The sequence below is a fragment of the Micropterus salmoides genome, unplaced genomic scaffold (assembly GCF_014851395.1).
Source record: "Micropterus salmoides isolate LMB-PRFRI ecotype aquatic unplaced genomic scaffold, ASM1485139v1 Ms_hic_scaffold_4, whole genome shotgun sequence".
Lineage (NCBI taxonomy): Eukaryota > Metazoa > Chordata > Actinopteri > Centrarchiformes > Centrarchidae > Micropterus > Micropterus salmoides.
The window spans coordinates 21,800,947-21,819,420 of NW_024043372.1; the positions used below are offsets into that span (position 1 = coordinate 21,800,947).

The 18,474-nt window shown below is 41.1% G+C and overlaps 3 protein-coding genes across 3 annotated transcripts; 1 reads left to right on the top strand and 2 right to left on the bottom strand.

Moving 5' to 3' along the window:
* The first annotated feature begins 1,136 nt into the window (after positions 1-1,136).
* Positions 1,137-3,265, top strand: LOC119886235 (olfactory receptor class A-like protein 4). The gene is made up of 2 exons (XM_038696828.1): positions 1,137-1,232; positions 1,319-3,265. Exons 1-2 carry the CDS (start codon positions 1,146-1,148, stop codon positions 2,339-2,341), a joined length of 1,110 nt encoding a protein of 369 aa, XP_038552756.1. The 5' UTR covers positions 1,137-1,145; the 3' UTR covers positions 2,342-3,265.
* A 263-nt stretch (positions 3,266-3,528) lies between these two features.
* Positions 3,529-5,779, bottom strand: LOC119885879 (olfactory receptor class A-like protein 4). The gene is made up of 4 exons (XM_038696192.1): positions 5,501-5,779; positions 4,975-5,238; positions 4,007-4,252; positions 3,529-3,760 (listed from the first exon to the last, which is right to left on the bottom strand). Exons 1-4 carry the CDS (start codon positions 5,777-5,779, stop codon positions 3,548-3,550), a joined length of 1,002 nt encoding a protein of 333 aa, XP_038552120.1. The 3' UTR covers positions 3,529-3,547.
* Positions 5,780-6,848: 1,069 nt separating this feature from the next.
* LOC119886207 (von Willebrand factor A domain-containing protein 1-like) lies at positions 6,849-14,786 on the bottom strand. The gene is made up of 6 exons (XM_038696791.1): positions 14,262-14,786; positions 9,892-10,431; positions 9,441-9,722; positions 8,665-8,940; positions 8,129-8,413; positions 6,849-8,020 (listed from the first exon to the last, which is right to left on the bottom strand). Exons 1-6 carry the CDS (start codon positions 14,341-14,343, stop codon positions 8,001-8,003), a joined length of 1,485 nt encoding a protein of 494 aa, XP_038552719.1. The 5' UTR covers positions 14,344-14,786; the 3' UTR covers positions 6,849-8,000.
* Between the last annotated feature and the right edge of the window lie 3,688 nt (positions 14,787-18,474).

Sequence of the window (18,474 nt, forward strand, 5' to 3'; positions counted from 1 at the left end):
CAGAATTTAAATTCATTTGGCCATTGGTAAAGTGACACCCACGAACCGGAGAATACATCGTTGGTCTCTTTCTGTATAATTTGCCATTGATTGCATTTAATGCTTTGCTAAAAGAGATGCACCATACAGGGTGTTGGATGCTTATATAAACCTGTATTTACAGATTTTTCTAGTTTACATGTCCATTATATACACTGTTTATTATGTGTGTTTTTAATTAAGTACTATTGCACTACATAAAAGTGGTTGCTGGAGATTTTTCCTGGGTTTAACTTATTTTAGTAAATGTGTTGTTTATATAAGATGGGGTGAGGATCCAATTAAAGAAATACATAATATAATGAAGTAAATTAATCCCTGCAGTTATTGTAAGATTTATTTGTGTTCACATGTTTTGTTTGTAGTGTTTACGTGATGGTCTCTTAAACAAAGAAAAATCTCAGGATAATAAATAATCCCAAACGCAATGGAAAAAACGGATCATCAAGATGCATCATTGTTGCCTCGTCCCCAGGGGAGAAACTTGACAACCCAGTAAACAATTAGTAACAAGGGCAAGTAGGAATGGCTGACTAGGAAAAAACACTTCATCAGCGGACTGCCATAGCTCCATTTGTGACGTAGAGGTCGCATTGGATAATTGGTTAAATCTGTGTGATCTGCAGTTAATGATATATCTGTAGGTCCGATTCTAGCTATTGTTATTAAGCTAAACTATGGGACATTAAGAAAAATAAATGAACAGATTGCATTAGATAAATGATAAGATACGCTAGTAGTATGAACAATTCAATCGGGACAGGGCCAGTTATGAACACAACAAGTAACAGCGACCCACACCTGTTGATGTGATCAGATCAAGAGACAGCATTTGCAGTTGGTTGGTGACGCGGATAGAAGATGTGGAAAATGCCTGCCTTTGCATGCACCCTCAAGGCGTCAACGTATTAGATTAAATTGACCTTGAGCCTGGTCAGCAAAGATAAAGCCTTCTGTGTGACACGGCTATTTGTTTGTCTGTGCATATAAAACACCTTGATGACCATCAGTGGCGCAGGTGAAGCCTTGACGTTTCACTCAGACTCTCACACACACGCTTCTCTCAAAGAAAAAGCGAACTATGTCGCCATGCAGAGGATGAAGCCATGTCAGAGGTCCTCACAGTCGAGGCTGTTTTGTTTGGGCTCTTGGTCTTTTCTGGCACCTTGGGAAACATCTTGGTCATCCATGTGGTAAGATAATGTAGAATATTTATTTGTCATCTGAGCTGAATGTTTTGGGTGGTTTTGTTCTCAGTCTGTCTTGCTTATACTCTCAGGTGTTTAAATCAGCTGTCGAGAGACAGCCTTCGGTACTCCCTCCCTCTGACACTCTTTTGGTGCACCTGTCGCTGGCCAACCTGCTGACCTCGCTTTTCCGCACAGTGCCTATCTTTGTGTCTGACCTGGGCCTGGATGTGACGCTGTCTCCATGGTTGTGCAGAGTCTTCATGTTGCTGTGGGTGTGGTGGCGAGCTGTGGGCTGTTGGGTGACTCTGGCACTTAGTGTCTTCCACTGCACTACCCTGAGGCGACAGAATGTGTCCTTTGGACCTCTTGCACAGCGGAGGGAGAGGCATCGGGTTTGGATTGTTCTAGGGCTGGTGTGGGGGGCAAATCTGGCCTTCTCACTTCCAGCTCTGGCATATACCACTCATGTTACTGGCAACGTCACTGTGAAGCTGATGGTGATCAGCTGCACCACCAGGCCTCTGCTGGGCTGTGTCTGGGAGTTCCCCTCCGTTGAACAGGGCGCAGCCTTCGCTTCCACCTCGCTGGCACTTAATGAGGTTCTGCCACTTGTGCTGATGGTTTACACCAACGTCGTCACACTTCATGCTCTGGCCAAACACATCCGAGCTGTTACCTCAGGGGGAGAGTCAGGAGGAACCCATGGGGAGCTGGACAAACATGTGTCCACTGAACGCAAAGCAGCTCATGTAATCCTGGCGCTAGTGTCACTCTTCGTGGTCTGCTGGGTGTTACAGGTTGCTGCAGTGACGTATTATAACCATAATAGGGGACAGCACGCTGAAGGGCTGCTGACTGTGGCCCAGTTCTCTGCGTCGCTGTTTGTAGGATTCAGTCCCATTGTGGTGGCCCTTGGACATGGTAAGCTGAGAAGGAGAATCTTGAGAATGACAATGGGGTGGTCTAAAGCTCTAAAATGTCACAGTGATGACACTAATGAGGGGGCGAAATCACAAAAGGCTAAAAGAAAGAAGGAAAAACAAACCATTTTTATTGTTCAAAAAGAGAGAAAGGTCATACAAGTGAAGGAGAAAGTTAAAGCAAATGAATGATGGAAGCAAAGTGTGACTGCACTGCATTGATACTAAAGTACTGAAAAATACAAAAATTTACACCCAATAAGAACAAAAGCATCTTCAATTTGAATCCAGAAGCGCCACACTGCATTTCCTCTGGACAGAACTCAAATATTATTTTACTATACTTCGAGATATTTTAAGCCATTTAATGCAGGTCAAACTGAGAGACTTTGGCTAGGTCAGAAATCATTACAGTGCAATCACTGACTTGGTTTCTTTTATCGCTTAAATACTTTTATCTGATCCAATGAGTCATTGATTGTTTCTTTTGAGCTTAGATGTGTTCTGACAATTCCTTGATTTTTCTTCTGTTTGCGCTGTCAGGTTTATTTGTAAAAGCCAATATATTTTATTGTTACTTAGCACAATCAAGACTTCCTGACAGCTCAAACCCAGTCCAATCTCTAATACGCCAAAGTGTAGCACATAGGGAAAATGACAGAAAGCTCCGCAAGTAATCCTTAAAAGTTTGCTATTTGTTTAATTATTATTAACCACTATAGATTTCTACAAACAAATTCAGAAACCCAGCTATTTCAAATTGAGAGTAGTCTCCTACTGTCTTAGAATATTTCTTCTTAAGATTTAGCTAAAATATTATTTTGTTGTGTTACACATAGGATGACAAAATATGAAATCCTTAGTCAGTAGCCGTCATGGTAACAACTGTAGATGGTACAAAACTGTAGATTTTGCTGATAACCATTTATAATCTTTAAGGGGTCCACTGTTACAGGGAATAACAAACACAACACTTTGATTTTGCTTTCAAATCACATCCTTTCTACACTGAACATAGCAAAATATTACACCCAGATATTGGCAGGAAAACTAATGAAAACATATTGTAATATCAGCTAAATGATCAGTTTGATGACCATTTGCTCTGACCGTAAAATAAAGGCATCACATCATCTGTCAGCCCTGTCTACATAAAGAGTTTATTTCACAGGGTCATGTTGCACAAATCCTTGTAACCTTAATTAGGCTATATATTTTTTTTTAGCACTTTGCCTTCCATTGAGGACCTAAGTACAAATCCAGTTACACACACATGCAAAGGTTTACAGAGAGAAACATCATATGTTCATACCTATAACCACAAACCTGCTTTAAATGTTTTGGGGGAAATTGATGCAAATAAAAAGTTGCAAAGTGTACTGTTGGTCGGAAGCTGTGTCAGTGAGCGAGCATAGACTTGATGAAAGAGCGCAGCCGCCGGTGGCCAGCTGCCAGAACAACAGGTGACATGGTGATGAAGATGATGTTGGCAAGACGAGCAACGATCAGAAGAAACTCCACCGATGACCCGCGGTTGTAGTTGTAATAGTTGACAGAGATAATGCTGGTTCCCCAGCATGCAACGAAGAGAATTACGAGAGCGAGAATCACCTGGAGAAACACACGACACAAAGAATTAGGGAAGCGAAACTCAGATCAGATAATGAGATTTGATGAAATATGTTCACCTTGTCTCCAATAAAGCTTTTGCTAACACAATTGATAATCATGTTTGTCTGCTTCCATAAATTAATTCTCAGGTCTGCTGTAGATTAAACATTTTAATTTACCAATCAACTGTTTATCTGCATGATAAACATTGTTTCAGTAAGTTTCAGTCACCCTCCTCTTCCTCACCTTGGCGGCTCGTTTCTCAGCAGACACCCGTTTTATGACAGGTGCATCTTGCACCGGACTCTGCCTCCTACCGTGCATGTAGAGTGTGTAAAGGGAGCCCAGGCTGGTAACAGACATTAGTATTATAGGAATTATTTCATGGATCACCATAGATGTGGTGGCATAGGCCAGGCCGCTGTAGCTGGAGGGGAAGTTCCACAAACAGCCCAGCAGGGGGCGCGTTGTGCCGCTCACCAGCATCAGGGTCTGAGATAAGAGGAGGAAGATGGAGGAGTGGAGTCAGAACATGCAGAACACAGAGTGGTAAATACAACCCAGTCTCACCATGTTTGTTTCACATTGAATGTTTGTTGTTTTAGGGATTTGACTTAATTTCCTCATCACTAAGGGTGTAGAATTTAGCAGGGACAGTAGCTAGACATGTCCCTATACTATATCCACTAATTACTGAATTGTCCCTCGCAATAATTTGGATTAAAAAATTAAAATATTACCACTGTTGTCGTACAAGTCCGATGTGTTAATAAGTTTTGAAAGACTATGTCCACCCCCCTCATAAGCCTCAAGGTGTTTTGGTCTGCTGCCTATTCAACTCTATTTCTAAAAAGATACTAGTGACAGATCTAGTGAGTTATTCAGAACATCAGGGGGGAAGTGAGAAATATACAAAAGTATATTACATTGTAGGCTAATTTATTCCCTTGCATACCGCTCAGAATATCTCAGTCAGATTCACTCTCACTCCTCTCACAACGTGACTTCTAGCAGGATTGAGAGTAGGTTCCTACGATTATGGGGACACTGTTATAGGAGGAGAACAGGGAGGCAGACGATACAAAAGGAGAACAAGGTGGGTCGGTAAGCAGCAGACTTTGCAGTAATGAGATAATTTCGCTAAATTCATTTAATATTGTAATTGATATATTTAATTTAAGCCCATGCAGCCTCCTGTTGCAGAAGGCTCTCACCTCTGTGCTGTTCTTGTTCCCGTTTGTGGAAAAGATATGAGCAGGAATGGAGTAAATAAAGCCGAGAAACCAGATGAGGCCCAGAATCAACAGTGGGGTCTTAGGAGCACCCTGGGGCCTGTGAAGGTTCCCATTAATGGGAGCCACACGCCCCAATGTCTGGCGGTGGAGTGCACTGAGGAGGAATGTAGACCACACGTTGACGGTTCGCAGCCACACCCAGATACCCATAAGGAACTGACAAATCTCTTTGGATGAATATAGCTGTGAAAGAAAGAGACTGGTGCATATTCAGAAATGTAGAACTTTTCCCGACTACTATCCTATACTCACGTAGATAATAGGTCTCTTTCACCAGCCCAGCTGACATTTAATTCACCTCCTGTCTACTTAACTTTTCATCTGCTGTAGGCAAACTGAATGATTTGGCACTGACAAAAAAGTAAAATCTACATATCCTTTGAAATAACTAAAGAGTGACTCATTGGCAACAAACTACAAACTGTTGATCTTGAAGACCACGTACCAGGACTCCCAAGTCTGAGAAGATAAGCAGTGTGTTCCTCCACAGAGTCAACAGCAGGTTAGACAGTGCCAAGTTAATGATGATGATGTCCGAGTTACGTCCCCCACCACGGTCCATTATTGCGCTGTTACCAATTACCCCGACCACAGTGGCATTACCCAGTATGCCCAGAATCACCAGTATGGTGTAAAAGGCACCTTGTACAGGGGACACAGAGGCGCCCTGTCCCTTCCCTACAAGCTTGATGTTTCCATTTGCCTCCATGTTCATTGCAGCCATTGTCTCAAAAACCGTGTCTATGAAGTGGTTTTAATAGCTGATATAAAGTCATACTCCCTCTTCACTTTAATTTGTCAGGTGAATATATTTCAGTTTCCATCCTGCAGCATGCTGCCAACATTTAGTGTACCTCATTGGTCTTTGCAGGTGCAGTCAGTTGACTTAAGACACTCCTTCTTGGGGCCAGTGGAAAGGGGCAATGCTGTCTGTGTCATCACAATAAAAAAATGACAACAGAGGTGTCTTTGTGTCACGATCTAAAACAATCCCTGTTAGGCCCTCAGGAAGCCAAGAAGCCACACTATGTTTTATGCCCTGGGGAGCTCAAGGTGCAGGTTAATGAAACACAAGAGATTAATCAGCTTCCCCGAATGAAATGTGCTTACTTTGCAACTTGATTCATTAAGCCATCATCCTATAGGAAGTGAAAGCCTTTCTGTTTTTCTGCATTTTGCTCATTGGTGGGTTTTCACCAAATGAGCAAAACATGTGCACTTTAATCTTATGTCGTGACTTTACGTCACCAGGCCAGAGGTGGGTGCCAAAAAATACTAAAACCCTACAAACACAAGTTGTCTAAAAGACACCAGTTTTTAACTTGTAATACTAAATCTTCTATTTTAGCATTTTAACAACTGCTGAGCCAGGTCTAGTGTTTTATATACCATTAAACACACCAATGTCTTTAGAAATATTTATACTAATAAAACATATGAGATAAGTGGGTACATGAATTCAAAGTAAGTGATAGTAAGATTATCTAAATTTTAAAACATCTTCAATTGACCATGTACTTTTTAGTCCTTAACATTACCTTCTATCTGATCACGACAAACCGCCCTTTAATGTTTCAGTTAACACTGTCACCTTTTTCATTTGACGAATGTTTCATTAACGGATTAAATTTGGGTTTTGTTTATAATGGTAGGCTACATGATCTTTATTCATTCTAAATGAACCATTGATGATAAGATTTACTCAGTTTGTAATGATTGCAGTCAACAGCCACTAGATGACCCCATAAACAACCAAATACAACACCACCAGAAGGAGAACACATTTCTAATAGTATTTTTAAAATTGTATTTATAATCATATAAAATGAAATGGTTATGGACACAAAAATACAAATATCTTTTAAAGGAATCTTTTTTCTTGTCATTTCATTTGCCCAGAGAAACATTTTACCAGACAAACCTGACCATACATTCAGTGGCGTAAATACAAAACATAATCCAAAAATATATTTATATGCACAGTACATATTCACTACAAAATACTTAATAACAGGATGCTGATGCTGAATTTACTCTGATCTGAAGAGCCGATAACACAAAATACAACAATTATCTTCATGCTTAACAAGCTACACATTATCTCTGCTGGTGCTCACTGACAGTATTGCACAAGTACACCTGTCTGTGATTTTACCAGTTGCCCATGTGGCAACTGATTCGACAGCTCGATGTCCATCACTGAGTGAAACCAAGAGAAACACCGATGACCCTTTTGATGACCTTTTTTATGACTTATTCCTAGTTGGCTTGAAAATCAAAACATTCAAAATGTTTGATATAATCAAGAGAGAAGCCACAAATGCTACATAGCAAGCATACATTTTCTATTTACAGATATCTGGCAGCATGCATCACTATGATATAGGGATGTATTTTGTTGGCCAATTAGCTTTCACTATGGTTTGTTGCCTGCAGCCCCAAAACTTTATTATGGGAAACAACTTTGCACTGATGCTGCTGTCTGTAAAATAAGTTTGCTATGTTATACATTTGGCTAATTTTCAGATATTAACACTTTTGTGAGTTTCAAAGGATGAATCAGTATCAGTCAGAGCAGGCGCTTTGCTAATCCGAGAAAAAACATTAACAGGCAAAGTAGTAGTCCTCTAACTTGGCTTTCAAAGCTTCTTCAGCTTTAGGCTACTATTAGACTAGCTCCTTTAACCAACATTCATATGAAACATTTAAAACATGAAGTAAAAAAGGTTTGTGGGTTATATCCCACTGTAGTTCCAGTCTTCTGAATTGATGCTCAGATCACATCATCTCTTTTTCAGCGAGGGTTATGTGATGAAGCCTTTTCTGTCACTATAATTAATTGCATTTTGACTATAATGTTCAGTCCTGCATCGAGTTCATCCAGCACTGCTCGATTTCAGCCATTTCTTTTGCTCCAGCTGCCTGATTGCTGCAGACTCTGCTTGTTAACCCCACTGGCTGGAATCTATCAGAGAGAAGAGACAGAGAAACAAGAATTTACACTTCCTTTAATGAACCAAACCTGTTTTGTATGAACATAATTGCAGAAATAACTATATGCAGCTCAGCCAACCTGTGTGCCTTTCTGCAGTGCAGCATATCCCGTCCCCTCGGCCAGAGCTGTAGACCGGGGACACACAGACTCGACTGTGCAGTGCGAGGTGTGTGAGCTGCGTTGAATGAGAGGTAGGAGGCAGGTAGACGGAGGAGATGGAGGGCTTTGAGGAGGAGCTGTGGGAATTTTCTCTCTCCCAGCTCAGCCAGTAGCCTTTCAAGCCTTCTGGACGGGCCTGCCACGCTACCTGCACCTCCTGACGCTCTGCTTGGGTTAGCTGAAGGTCAACCAGGGCAGGCGGAGCTGCGGCAGGGGGAAAAAACATGGAGGAAAGAGTTAAACAGCCTGGTCAATAGAAGCTGATGCAGAGTCAAAAAGTGGGAATGACTCACAAAAGAACTCTAAAGGTCAGCTTTCAATAAAGAGAAATAAACAGGACAAATGAATTCCTTTAACCAAAGATAAATCAATTATCTGGAAGGAAGAACAACTGAACAACACAAACTCACACAGACATAAGAACATGGTATACAATTGTCAGACTGACAACGTACCCTCTTTAGTGCATGCCCTCACAGACATGGCCCTTTCTTTTCCATTCACATGCAGAGCGCTGACTGTGACCAGGTACTGAGTGCCCGGCTCCAGGCCGGTCAGTACGGCTGAGCTCTTCTGGCTGTGTAACATAACAGTGTGAACGCGTCCGCTTGGAATAGCTCCGTACTCCACCGTATATCTCTGGACTTGAGCAGGCTGCAGTGGACCCCAGCTCACACGGATCTGACCAGGGCCAGAGTCTGACACGGAGACCACTGCCGGGCTTAAAACATCTGATGGAAGCGGAGGCGGAGCGGGAGGGCAGAGACGTAGGTAAGAAATTGACTGCCAGCACCAAATTAAGGTTAATTCTAATTGATTTAGGTCAAAGCCTTGTTGTACAAGCCAGGGGTTGTGTTTGTTAAGGCATTTCACAAATAATAATACACTGAATACTTTTAAATGTACAGGAAACTGAAAAAATGCAGTAAAAGGCTCCCCAATGGCATGAATATCTGTCTAGAAACAAACCATCAACAGTCTCTGACAAGTACTCAGCCTGATGAATGACTCGGTCTCCAGCTTTGTAACATGATTCCATCAGGAAAATAAAAATTCAAACATTTACAATTCCATGACAACTGAGAAATCTGATGATCATGAAAAATTATCAAAAACTCCAAAACAGAAACTGAATGGACCTTCTGGTAAGTTTGTTTTGTCAACTATTTCTATAGTTCTTCCACACATTTTGAGTATGTTTCACATTAAAGGATTATAAAACTCCTCTCACCAGGAAGTGTGGTGAATTGAACAGAGAGTGTGTTAAACAGCCTCTGGTTGGACTCGGGGCGGAGGGAAACCGTGTAGGTGGTATCAGGCTGCAGCCTGGTCAGCTCTGCCCAGCTGAAGCTACCTGGGAGAATTAGGGGGGTCTCAGGGTCCGTTTTCCACACAGGGTTATACCGGAGTTCATAGTAACCACCGCTGTCTGCGCTCATAACAGGACACCACTGCAGCACAGCACTGTGGGAGGTCAAGTCAACGACGCGCAGCCGTTCTGCACGAATGATTTCTACAGAGAAGAGAAGACAAGAGGAAGGGAGAGTGTAAGAGAGATATAGAAAGTAGGGAGAGTAATTCTGTAGTTATAATCTCTTTTTCTGTCTAAAAATAACTGTCTAATCTCGTATGGAGCTACTGCTTCTGCTGCGCTAAACCTCATATTTCAAACACACACATACTGATGATGGCCTCCCTCAGGTCCTCTGTGATGATCTCGATGTTATCTATGTCCACAGAGTAGAGGTGTGACTCCAGAGGGGGTGTCACTGCACGTTTTAACACCTGATAGTTTCCATGTACTGTAGACACAGCTAAGACAGAAACTCCCTGCTCCTTCAGCTCAGACATCGGCTTGTCCACATCTCCAGGCTGCACGCCATCAGTCAGCCACAGCACTATCTTTGGCACGTTCTCCTCTGTCTCTGTCAGAAGCCCCTGGGCCACCCTGAGCGCTGCCTCGGTGTTGGTGTCTCCCTGCAGCTGGCTGACACTCCGTAGAGCTTTCTGCAGACTTCCCTGATTGTTGTGGACGTCCAGGCCGAATTCCAGGTTTGGGTTGGTGCCCACCTGCAGCAGCCCGACTCTTACATGCCCACGGCCTAGTGAGAAGGGGCGAAGCAGCTCGGAGGCGAAGAGCAACAGGCGTGAGAACTCGTAGTTTGACACACTTCCTGAAGAGTCCAGCAGAAGGAGAATATCCCCTTCACAGCAGTTTAACACTGTTAACAACAGGAGGAGAAACAGGAAGGTCATTCCAATATGTGAGTGTGAAACTCAAGTCATTCTTGTTTTGATTGACATGTTTACTACTATCATTCATCATACAGCATTCAAACCTCCACTGACTGATTACTATGGCAGTAGTACAGTTGAGTATTTCACATCATTTATACATCCAACCTCATTAGCTGCTACAAACAGCTAAATAGCTAAAATAACTAAGTACATTTCTTCAGGTACCGTACTTAGATAGAATTTTGAAGCACTTGTACTTTTATACTACTTTATCCTATTACTTCACTATGTTGGGAGTTGTTGGCTCTCTGTAAATAATATTACAGAGAGTACAGTCTAGAACTGCTCTATGAAAAATGCAATGAGATAACCTCTGTTAAATAAAATTGATCTTAATTGATTTCAGAGAGAATGATTGTACTTTTCACTGTACTACATTAATTTAAGAGCTGTAGTTACCAGTTACTTTTCAGATTAAGATTTTACATACAAATGTCCAGTAATATACCACACCGACAGTTTTACCTCAGCATTATGAGTACTTTTATTTTGATAATATATTTTGTTATTAATGGAGTATTTTTATACTTAACTATTTTTACTTAAAAACGTAAATTACTTATTCGTCAGTACTTCTTCCACCACTGGCTAAATGCTTCACTGTGTTCACCAGCTTGTCACTAATCTTGTCTGATGTTTGGTGCTGGATAGTGCACGATGCGTTGTTTGAGCTTTTGGTAAAGCTGCCTACTATATTGAAGTCAGCACTGATGAGACAAGCGAGGGCTGGTAAACCAAAACAACAATGAGCTGAATGACACTAAAACGGGGGAACTGTAGAGTCAGGTGATAAGTTAATATGATCCATGTTAATATTATCAGTTTCCCCCTTTTTAGATGTGTGATCAAGACACAGACGGGGCACGTTTTTGATTAATGGTTAACATGGAATTTTCATAAAAAATGGTGACCTATTAGGTGCCTACACTGCATCTTCATAGATACTTGAAGCTGTTGGCAGTGATGCATCATCCCATCTGGAATATATTCATATCTCCGTTATATAGAGAAGGGACATTGCTTTAAGGTATCTTAGGTGAGACTGATCTTAATAATGTCACAGATGACATTACTGCCCTTGGGGAAGCATTAATATAAAGAATGAAAAGGCAATAACAGGTATATGAGGTGTCTCGTTTCACAACACTGACATCCTGAGAACAACCTGCTCATGCTGTATCAAAACAGAATTATATTCCATTGAGGATACTTTAGATGTTGCTACACCAGAGGCTTTACGATAGCAAGGAATAAAGAGAATTGGTCACAGGAGTTGTTTTATCACATAAAACCGGAGTGAGATTTATGTTGCAGTGCAGAGAGAAAAAGCACTTGAGCTCCATCTCGTCGTCAAAATGTCGTCTTAGTGGAATCATTTCTAATAAAAAGAAGCGATTCCACCTATAAGCACCATCATGCACAATCAGATACGTGTCCAATACATCTGGTGACTCACTCATCGGTTCCTCCTGGAAACCACTGAGTGTTTCCTCATAATCCTGTTCACTGCGCGTGGCTTGGTACATTTGGTGCCTGTAATTCATGAAATATTGGTCTTATATAATCATCTATTATAAATGACTACCACACTGACATTAGTCCTTACTAGGAGGGAAGGAGCAGATTAAATGTGTGTGCTACATGAGAATGAATTCAATACACACAGAGTACTTCCTAATAGTCCCCAATATAATATACACATTGGCTTTATTGCCTCAGTTCTTCCATATCCGCATCATTCACACTTCTCTGTCTTTTCCATTTGTAGCTCCTCCGCAGAACACACCCTTTATTTTATTGCAGCAATGGTCCATAATCATTAAACTTTTATAGGGAGGCAGAAAATAAAGCAGCAGGAAAATAAACAGGAGGAGAAGAAATAAGGGTGAACAGCACAATCAGGTGAAGAGGTGTCAGCCAACATCTTAATGGAACACATTCACAAAGATTAGAGGGAACAGATGGTATACGGGAAAGGCAGAAGCTTCAACAAAATGAAACCTCTGTGGACATTTATATATATATGTATATATACACACACATGTGGTGGCAAAGGGGAAAAGGAGACAGAACACAGAAATAAGACGGAAAGATGAGGGGAGACGGTTGAATTAGAGTTGTTGACAGAGATGTAGAGGACTGGCCCCACCTTTGCATTCCTCAGAGAAAAAAGTAAATGTGAATATGTATCTGTGTGTGTGTGTGTGAGAGAGAGAGATTTTGAGAGATGTCATCTGTCATATTATTGGTTTCAAGCTGTGCCAAGGCCATACACCATACTGCAGAGCCGCACAGATGAATGAAAGATATGTTAATGCTTCCTGTGAAGTTTCCTGAGTGCACAATCAGCATGCGCTGACATCAAACAGACAGATGGTCTACGTTGGATCAAAATCGACGCAGGCTACTTTTAAACTCCTGATGATCTAAAACATTTTACACATAAACTGTATGAGCCTCTTAAACTTTAAAAGATTTCCTGCAGAAAAGTGAAACCGCAAATTAATTAAAAATTCCACACATTCCATGTGAGCTTTTTAAGGGGATCTCTAACTAGCCAGACTTTATGGAAAGATAACTGGCTGCTAGCTTTTAGCTTCATATTTATCATACACACATGAGAGTGGCATCAATCTTCTCATGTAACTCTTACGCAAGAAAGCTAACAAGCAGAGACCCTTTTTATTTCTGCTTTCTGAAAATCATCATGACAACATGACACTGACATAACAACATTCTCGATATCCAATACGTTTATTGTAGGCTTGTACTTTAATTTCATTTTCATCATTATTTTTGATGTAAAGAAAATAGAAAAAAACATTTTGGGTCATATCAAGATTCAGGTTAAATAGTTTAACAGTGTCTGTTGATGTGAGTCAGTTATACAACTACACCAGCACCCCTGTGAATAAACGTCTTGAACGTGTTCACTCCACACTGCTGGGTCAAAAATAAAGATTTGTTGGGTGTAGATAATGACACTTGACAGCCTCCCTCCAGTAGCATCAGAAGCACACAGCAGAGTATCTACTGTACATTGTCTTGTTAGGCTCAGACCACATCTAAACTTAATAAACTGGTCTGTGCTAGAAGGAGCACCCCACCATTTTACAAATAAAGGTGAGTTTACGGTCATGGTAAGTACTACACAATTGTAAAAACAGTATAATGTATTTATACCAGAGGTATGGAGATTGAAAGATGTGGGTGTTTACAAGGCAGGGATGGTTTCTTAGCCTATGACAGTACAAAGCATTATATTGATAGGTCATAAACTGGGAACATATAAAAAAACGCACCCATTAGACTTCTGCCATGAAAAGTAATAAAACAGTGTTATGTAGCCTACCACCACACAATCACAATGAGCCTGGCCTGTTGCTACATATTAAACATGCCTGTGATCGTTAACTCGCATTTCTTTCTGCCACACTGTGCTGCCAGTGCACGATGACTCACCACACATTTATTTATTTAATGAAATGTTTTACTTATCCTACTGTAAGAAAGTGTGTTAGAAGTAATGGCAACTTAAAGGAAAACACGTATATTTTCAGAAGGTTTAACATCCAGACCAGACTCCATGTAAAAAAATCTAATTTTCCTAATCGTACCCGAAGAAGAAGGGAATTGCAACCTCTCTACTTTGTATTAGTGTATCCGGTCTATGTAGCCTACTATTGATGTTTCATTACCTGTAGCCTACCTGTTAAATTTCATGTCTGTATCGTAGCTTATGTTATCAACTTACCTGTGGCAGGTACGGCAATTTGCATGTTCCCCCGCTGCAACATCGCCCAGAGAAGAACACAACGAAATAAAAAGCCCGTCATAATCACAAAGAAGCATTGAAATATGATGAAAATATGATCAGAAACAGCACAGGCAGGTGAAATAACCAACACCGGGTCTTTCTTCACCGGTTCCCATCGCACAAATCAGTCGCAAATGGTCCAGTGTGTGTTACTCTGTCGCCTCTTCAGCAGAGTTTTGCTACTGCACGGGTCATGCGAGCTTTTTTCCCTCATTCAGTAGGCCTATAGTTTTGTCTGCGCCAGCCCTTTAATGTAAGATTACTTCTCTCGCAGTTTGCATAAACTACCTGTTTCACTTTCTAGTCCCGATTACTCCCCGCCTCCAGCTGCTGACCTAGTAAACAATATCATTGTCACTTTTTGCTGGAGTTTGGTCTTTCATGGGACTTAAAAGAACAGATGCCGTCTTGATGATTGCTGCTTTTCTGCTTCCTGTAATTTCCCCAATCCAAGGGATCACCACCCTAATTTATACAAACAGACAGGTAGGCTATCAAATGGACATCCATGTAAAAGACTGGTCCCAGAGGAACCAAGAAAATCTCATCATAAGCAGGCCAAAATTAAATGTCTGCTGAGGCTGCAAGAAAAAATTATCATCTGCATCTGTTTCCCCTGTAGATTACCTTGTGCTGGAGGAATAATCTCCATTTTCTCTGGGGACATGCCGGAAGCCCTTCAGGCTGATCACTAAACTGGACCCCACTTTGGGAAACAATAACAGGGCAAGACACCAATTTAGATCACGCAGTGGCAAGGAAACCCATTCAGCCAGTCCATTAGACAGGATTACACTAAATACCACAGCTGCCCCTTATCAGAAAGATAACTTGGATCAAGTGCAGGCTATTCACATTGCAGATGACTACAATAGACTACACACACACACACACACACACACACACACACACACACACACACACTGCATGTGTCAGATAAAGATAAAAGGCTTGATAAATGGAGGCCACAGACTGAATGTGCCCTCTTCAGATGAGAGTACCCTGTGTGACGGCCTGGGGCCTGGGGGTTGGCCTGTTCTCTGTCCTTTTCTTTTCAGGTCTGTCTTCCTGTTTGGTTGGACACACCCACCTCGTTGGTGATTGCAGCCACCTGTTTAAGTCCTTAAAAAGCTGTGGTGAACCAAGATGGCTCCCCTCCTCGCGACCTCTCTCCTGGAAGGCGGGTGCCTTTCAGGAGCTCCTTTTCTTTTGGTTGTTTGCTTTGAGTATGATGAGTTCAAGTTTACTTGTGTTTTGAGTTAATTATAAGTTAAGGTAACTTTAATAAAACCTTATGATTCATTTAAACTGTTTTCTGCGTGGACCTTCCCTCTTTATGTTCTTCCACGAGCTGGGCATAACACCTGCATGTCCTGTTGCCAAGACAGTGTCTGTTACTTCACTGGAAAAAATGTGGATAATCAGAATTTGTTTGTACTGTGTGACAGTGTTTATTTTAATTTTAATTACTTTTTTTACTTTCTGCCAGTGTCTCAGACAGGGTGTGGTGCATTTCTAGGACCTTTGTTTACTTAGTTTTTACTGCCAGCTAGCTGGCTGGCTAGCTAGCTGGCAGTTACTCTTGACAGCCCCACAAAGCCAATTGACCTTACCACTACCATCACCGAGTGTGTGCCTAAATGTAAGTTATTGATGCATGTCGATCTGCCACCTCCTTCGTGTCCTGTTTTCATTTTGAAACTCCAGGTGCGGACAGGTGAAAACGGAGGACTTTAAAAACGATGACACAGACATGGCACATTTGGCTTCCTGATTGGGTCTTATCAGTGCTTGATGTGGGCCGGTATCCGCGACATTCTACTTTTTGGTGTACTGCGACATTTTCTTGTGTACAGGGACTTCTAGGACTGGCACCTATTTTTTCCACTTCAAGCAGTGGGTCTTATCAGTCACACAAAGCAAAAACACAAAACTACTGACAGTGTTAATGTTTTGGTATTTTTATTAAAATATTTTGTACTGTGCAAATAGCAAATAACACTTAGACACTTGTACTGTGCATGTCGCAGTATTTACTTTGTGATGACTCTGTTTTCTGCCGCCACAGTCTTTGTAGTCTCATGATAATTTCAGCAACAGTTCCACCTCGTTTTCGGTCCATGCAAAAAAATCTCTGGTATGGTTCTTTGTCTGTAGTATTACTTTCTTCTTTCGCTAAATCTTCTGCAACTGCGTAGTAGACAATCTCCTTTGTATTTACACCAGCAAGTGCATGCTCAGTGTACATGGATGGCCACTTGATGTGTGTTTTCAGTCTTTTTAACACAGACTGAGATCAATTCCAATATGCAGCTAAAATACTGGTGTAGATGGAGATCGTTTTCGTTTGAAAGCTCTGTTTTTAAACAAAAACGTAGTAATGTGGATGTAGTCTGTGTCACGATCCTGTCCTGAGTTTCTGAGTTTTTTTATTTATCAGTTCTATATCTGTCATTAATGTCTGTTGTGTTTTGGTGTTCAGTCCTGTCTTGTGTTCAGTCTGCCCAGCGTTAGTTTATTTACTGTTGCCTCTCTTTTGGTTTTGATCTGTGCTTGCCTTAGTTCCGGTCTTATTCTGTAATTGCTTGGTGTTCTGTCTAATCCTAGTTTCAGTCCTGCATTGCCCCGTTAGGTTGTTTTCAACTCCCTCCCTCTGTGTTCTAGTTCTGTGTTCTCGTTTAGGTTTTGTCTGTTAGGATCCCTGTGTTATAGTTGGTCGGTGTTTGTCTTGATCCGTTCTTTTCGTACAATCCATCTCGGCTCTATTCTAAGCAATAAACCATTTTAAATCTTTGTTAGTGATAGTATATTACACTAAATGGTCGATTTTCAAGTGTGCTGTTGATAGACACTATTCTCCCATGATGCAACGCACAAAGGATATGGAGGAGCTGCTCACAGCTGGAAATAAATCAAAGTGTGTGTGGTGAAACAGCTCCAAAGAATCCTGGAAAAGAAAATAATTACATTTTGGGGAAAACATATGAATGACTTTTTGTTAAGTTTATATGGCAGTGGCTTTTCAGAGTCAAAATTTGATTGACAACTGATGTGTTTATTTAATTTAGTATTTACTGTAAAGTATGTTGACATTTTGTATGCTAACTGTTAAAACTACTGAATGGAGTTGGAACACAGCTTGTTATTAAAAAAGTCTTCACAAAATTTCCTTCTCTTTGCTCAGATAAATTAGAAAGTCTCACACTTCATGTAAAGCAGAGTCAGTCAAGAGGCCACATTCTGCTTCACATTTATTCCAAAGTGTAAATGTGTGAGTAGCATCTTGCTATTGTAATTCACACTGTGGTACTTTGAGAGCATGTAGATTTTTATAGTTATGGGTATAATAAGCAAGTCATTAACTCCCACTGGAGCGCCCCAGTTTATGTGTGTGTTCATGCTCTTAACTCAATTAATCTATGAGAATACTGTGTGAGCGATATTATAAATGCCTCCTGTGCATGCAGTGTGAAGACGTACATGATTAAGGAACTGCCAGCACTGGGTTGGTTGTGCACAAAGAAGGGAGACGTGCTATAAAAGATATTTTATTAATACCATGTTGATAAGCTCTGCCTGAGGAGTCCTACTGATTAACTTTCAGATTAATATGCTGTCAGCTCTCTTTATTTGCTGCACAAATTAACAGGATTTGTTATCACAACTGCACAGTAATACGCTAATATTGAACACACTGGACAGGAATTAAGTGGTAACCTATTTCCCTGTTAAGACTGAATGATTCCATTATCAACACACTCTTTAAAAAGCGGACTGAACATTTAAGCTGCCTCAGAGCTTTTTAGGTTGAGCGTTGGTGGCAGAGAAAGCCCTCAAGGACAACTTTGAACCAAATGTCTCCCTTGTAAATGCAGGAAAAAACACAATATAAAGAACACTTACAGGTATTGATTAGAGGCATTGACTCAAAGGACAAATTAATTAGGACGGAGCTTTCGTTCCTTCCGTCTCCAAACTCATCTACTGCCTGGTGCATGTCTGGGCCTGCAGCATCACCAGCCCTCCCTGTAAGATGGAAAACTGGAATTTCCCATGAATAAGAGTTTGGCAAAAGAAGCGCTCTCTTCATGTTTGCATGAACAATCATGTACAGTGAGGAAAATAAGTATTTGAACACCCTGCTATTTTG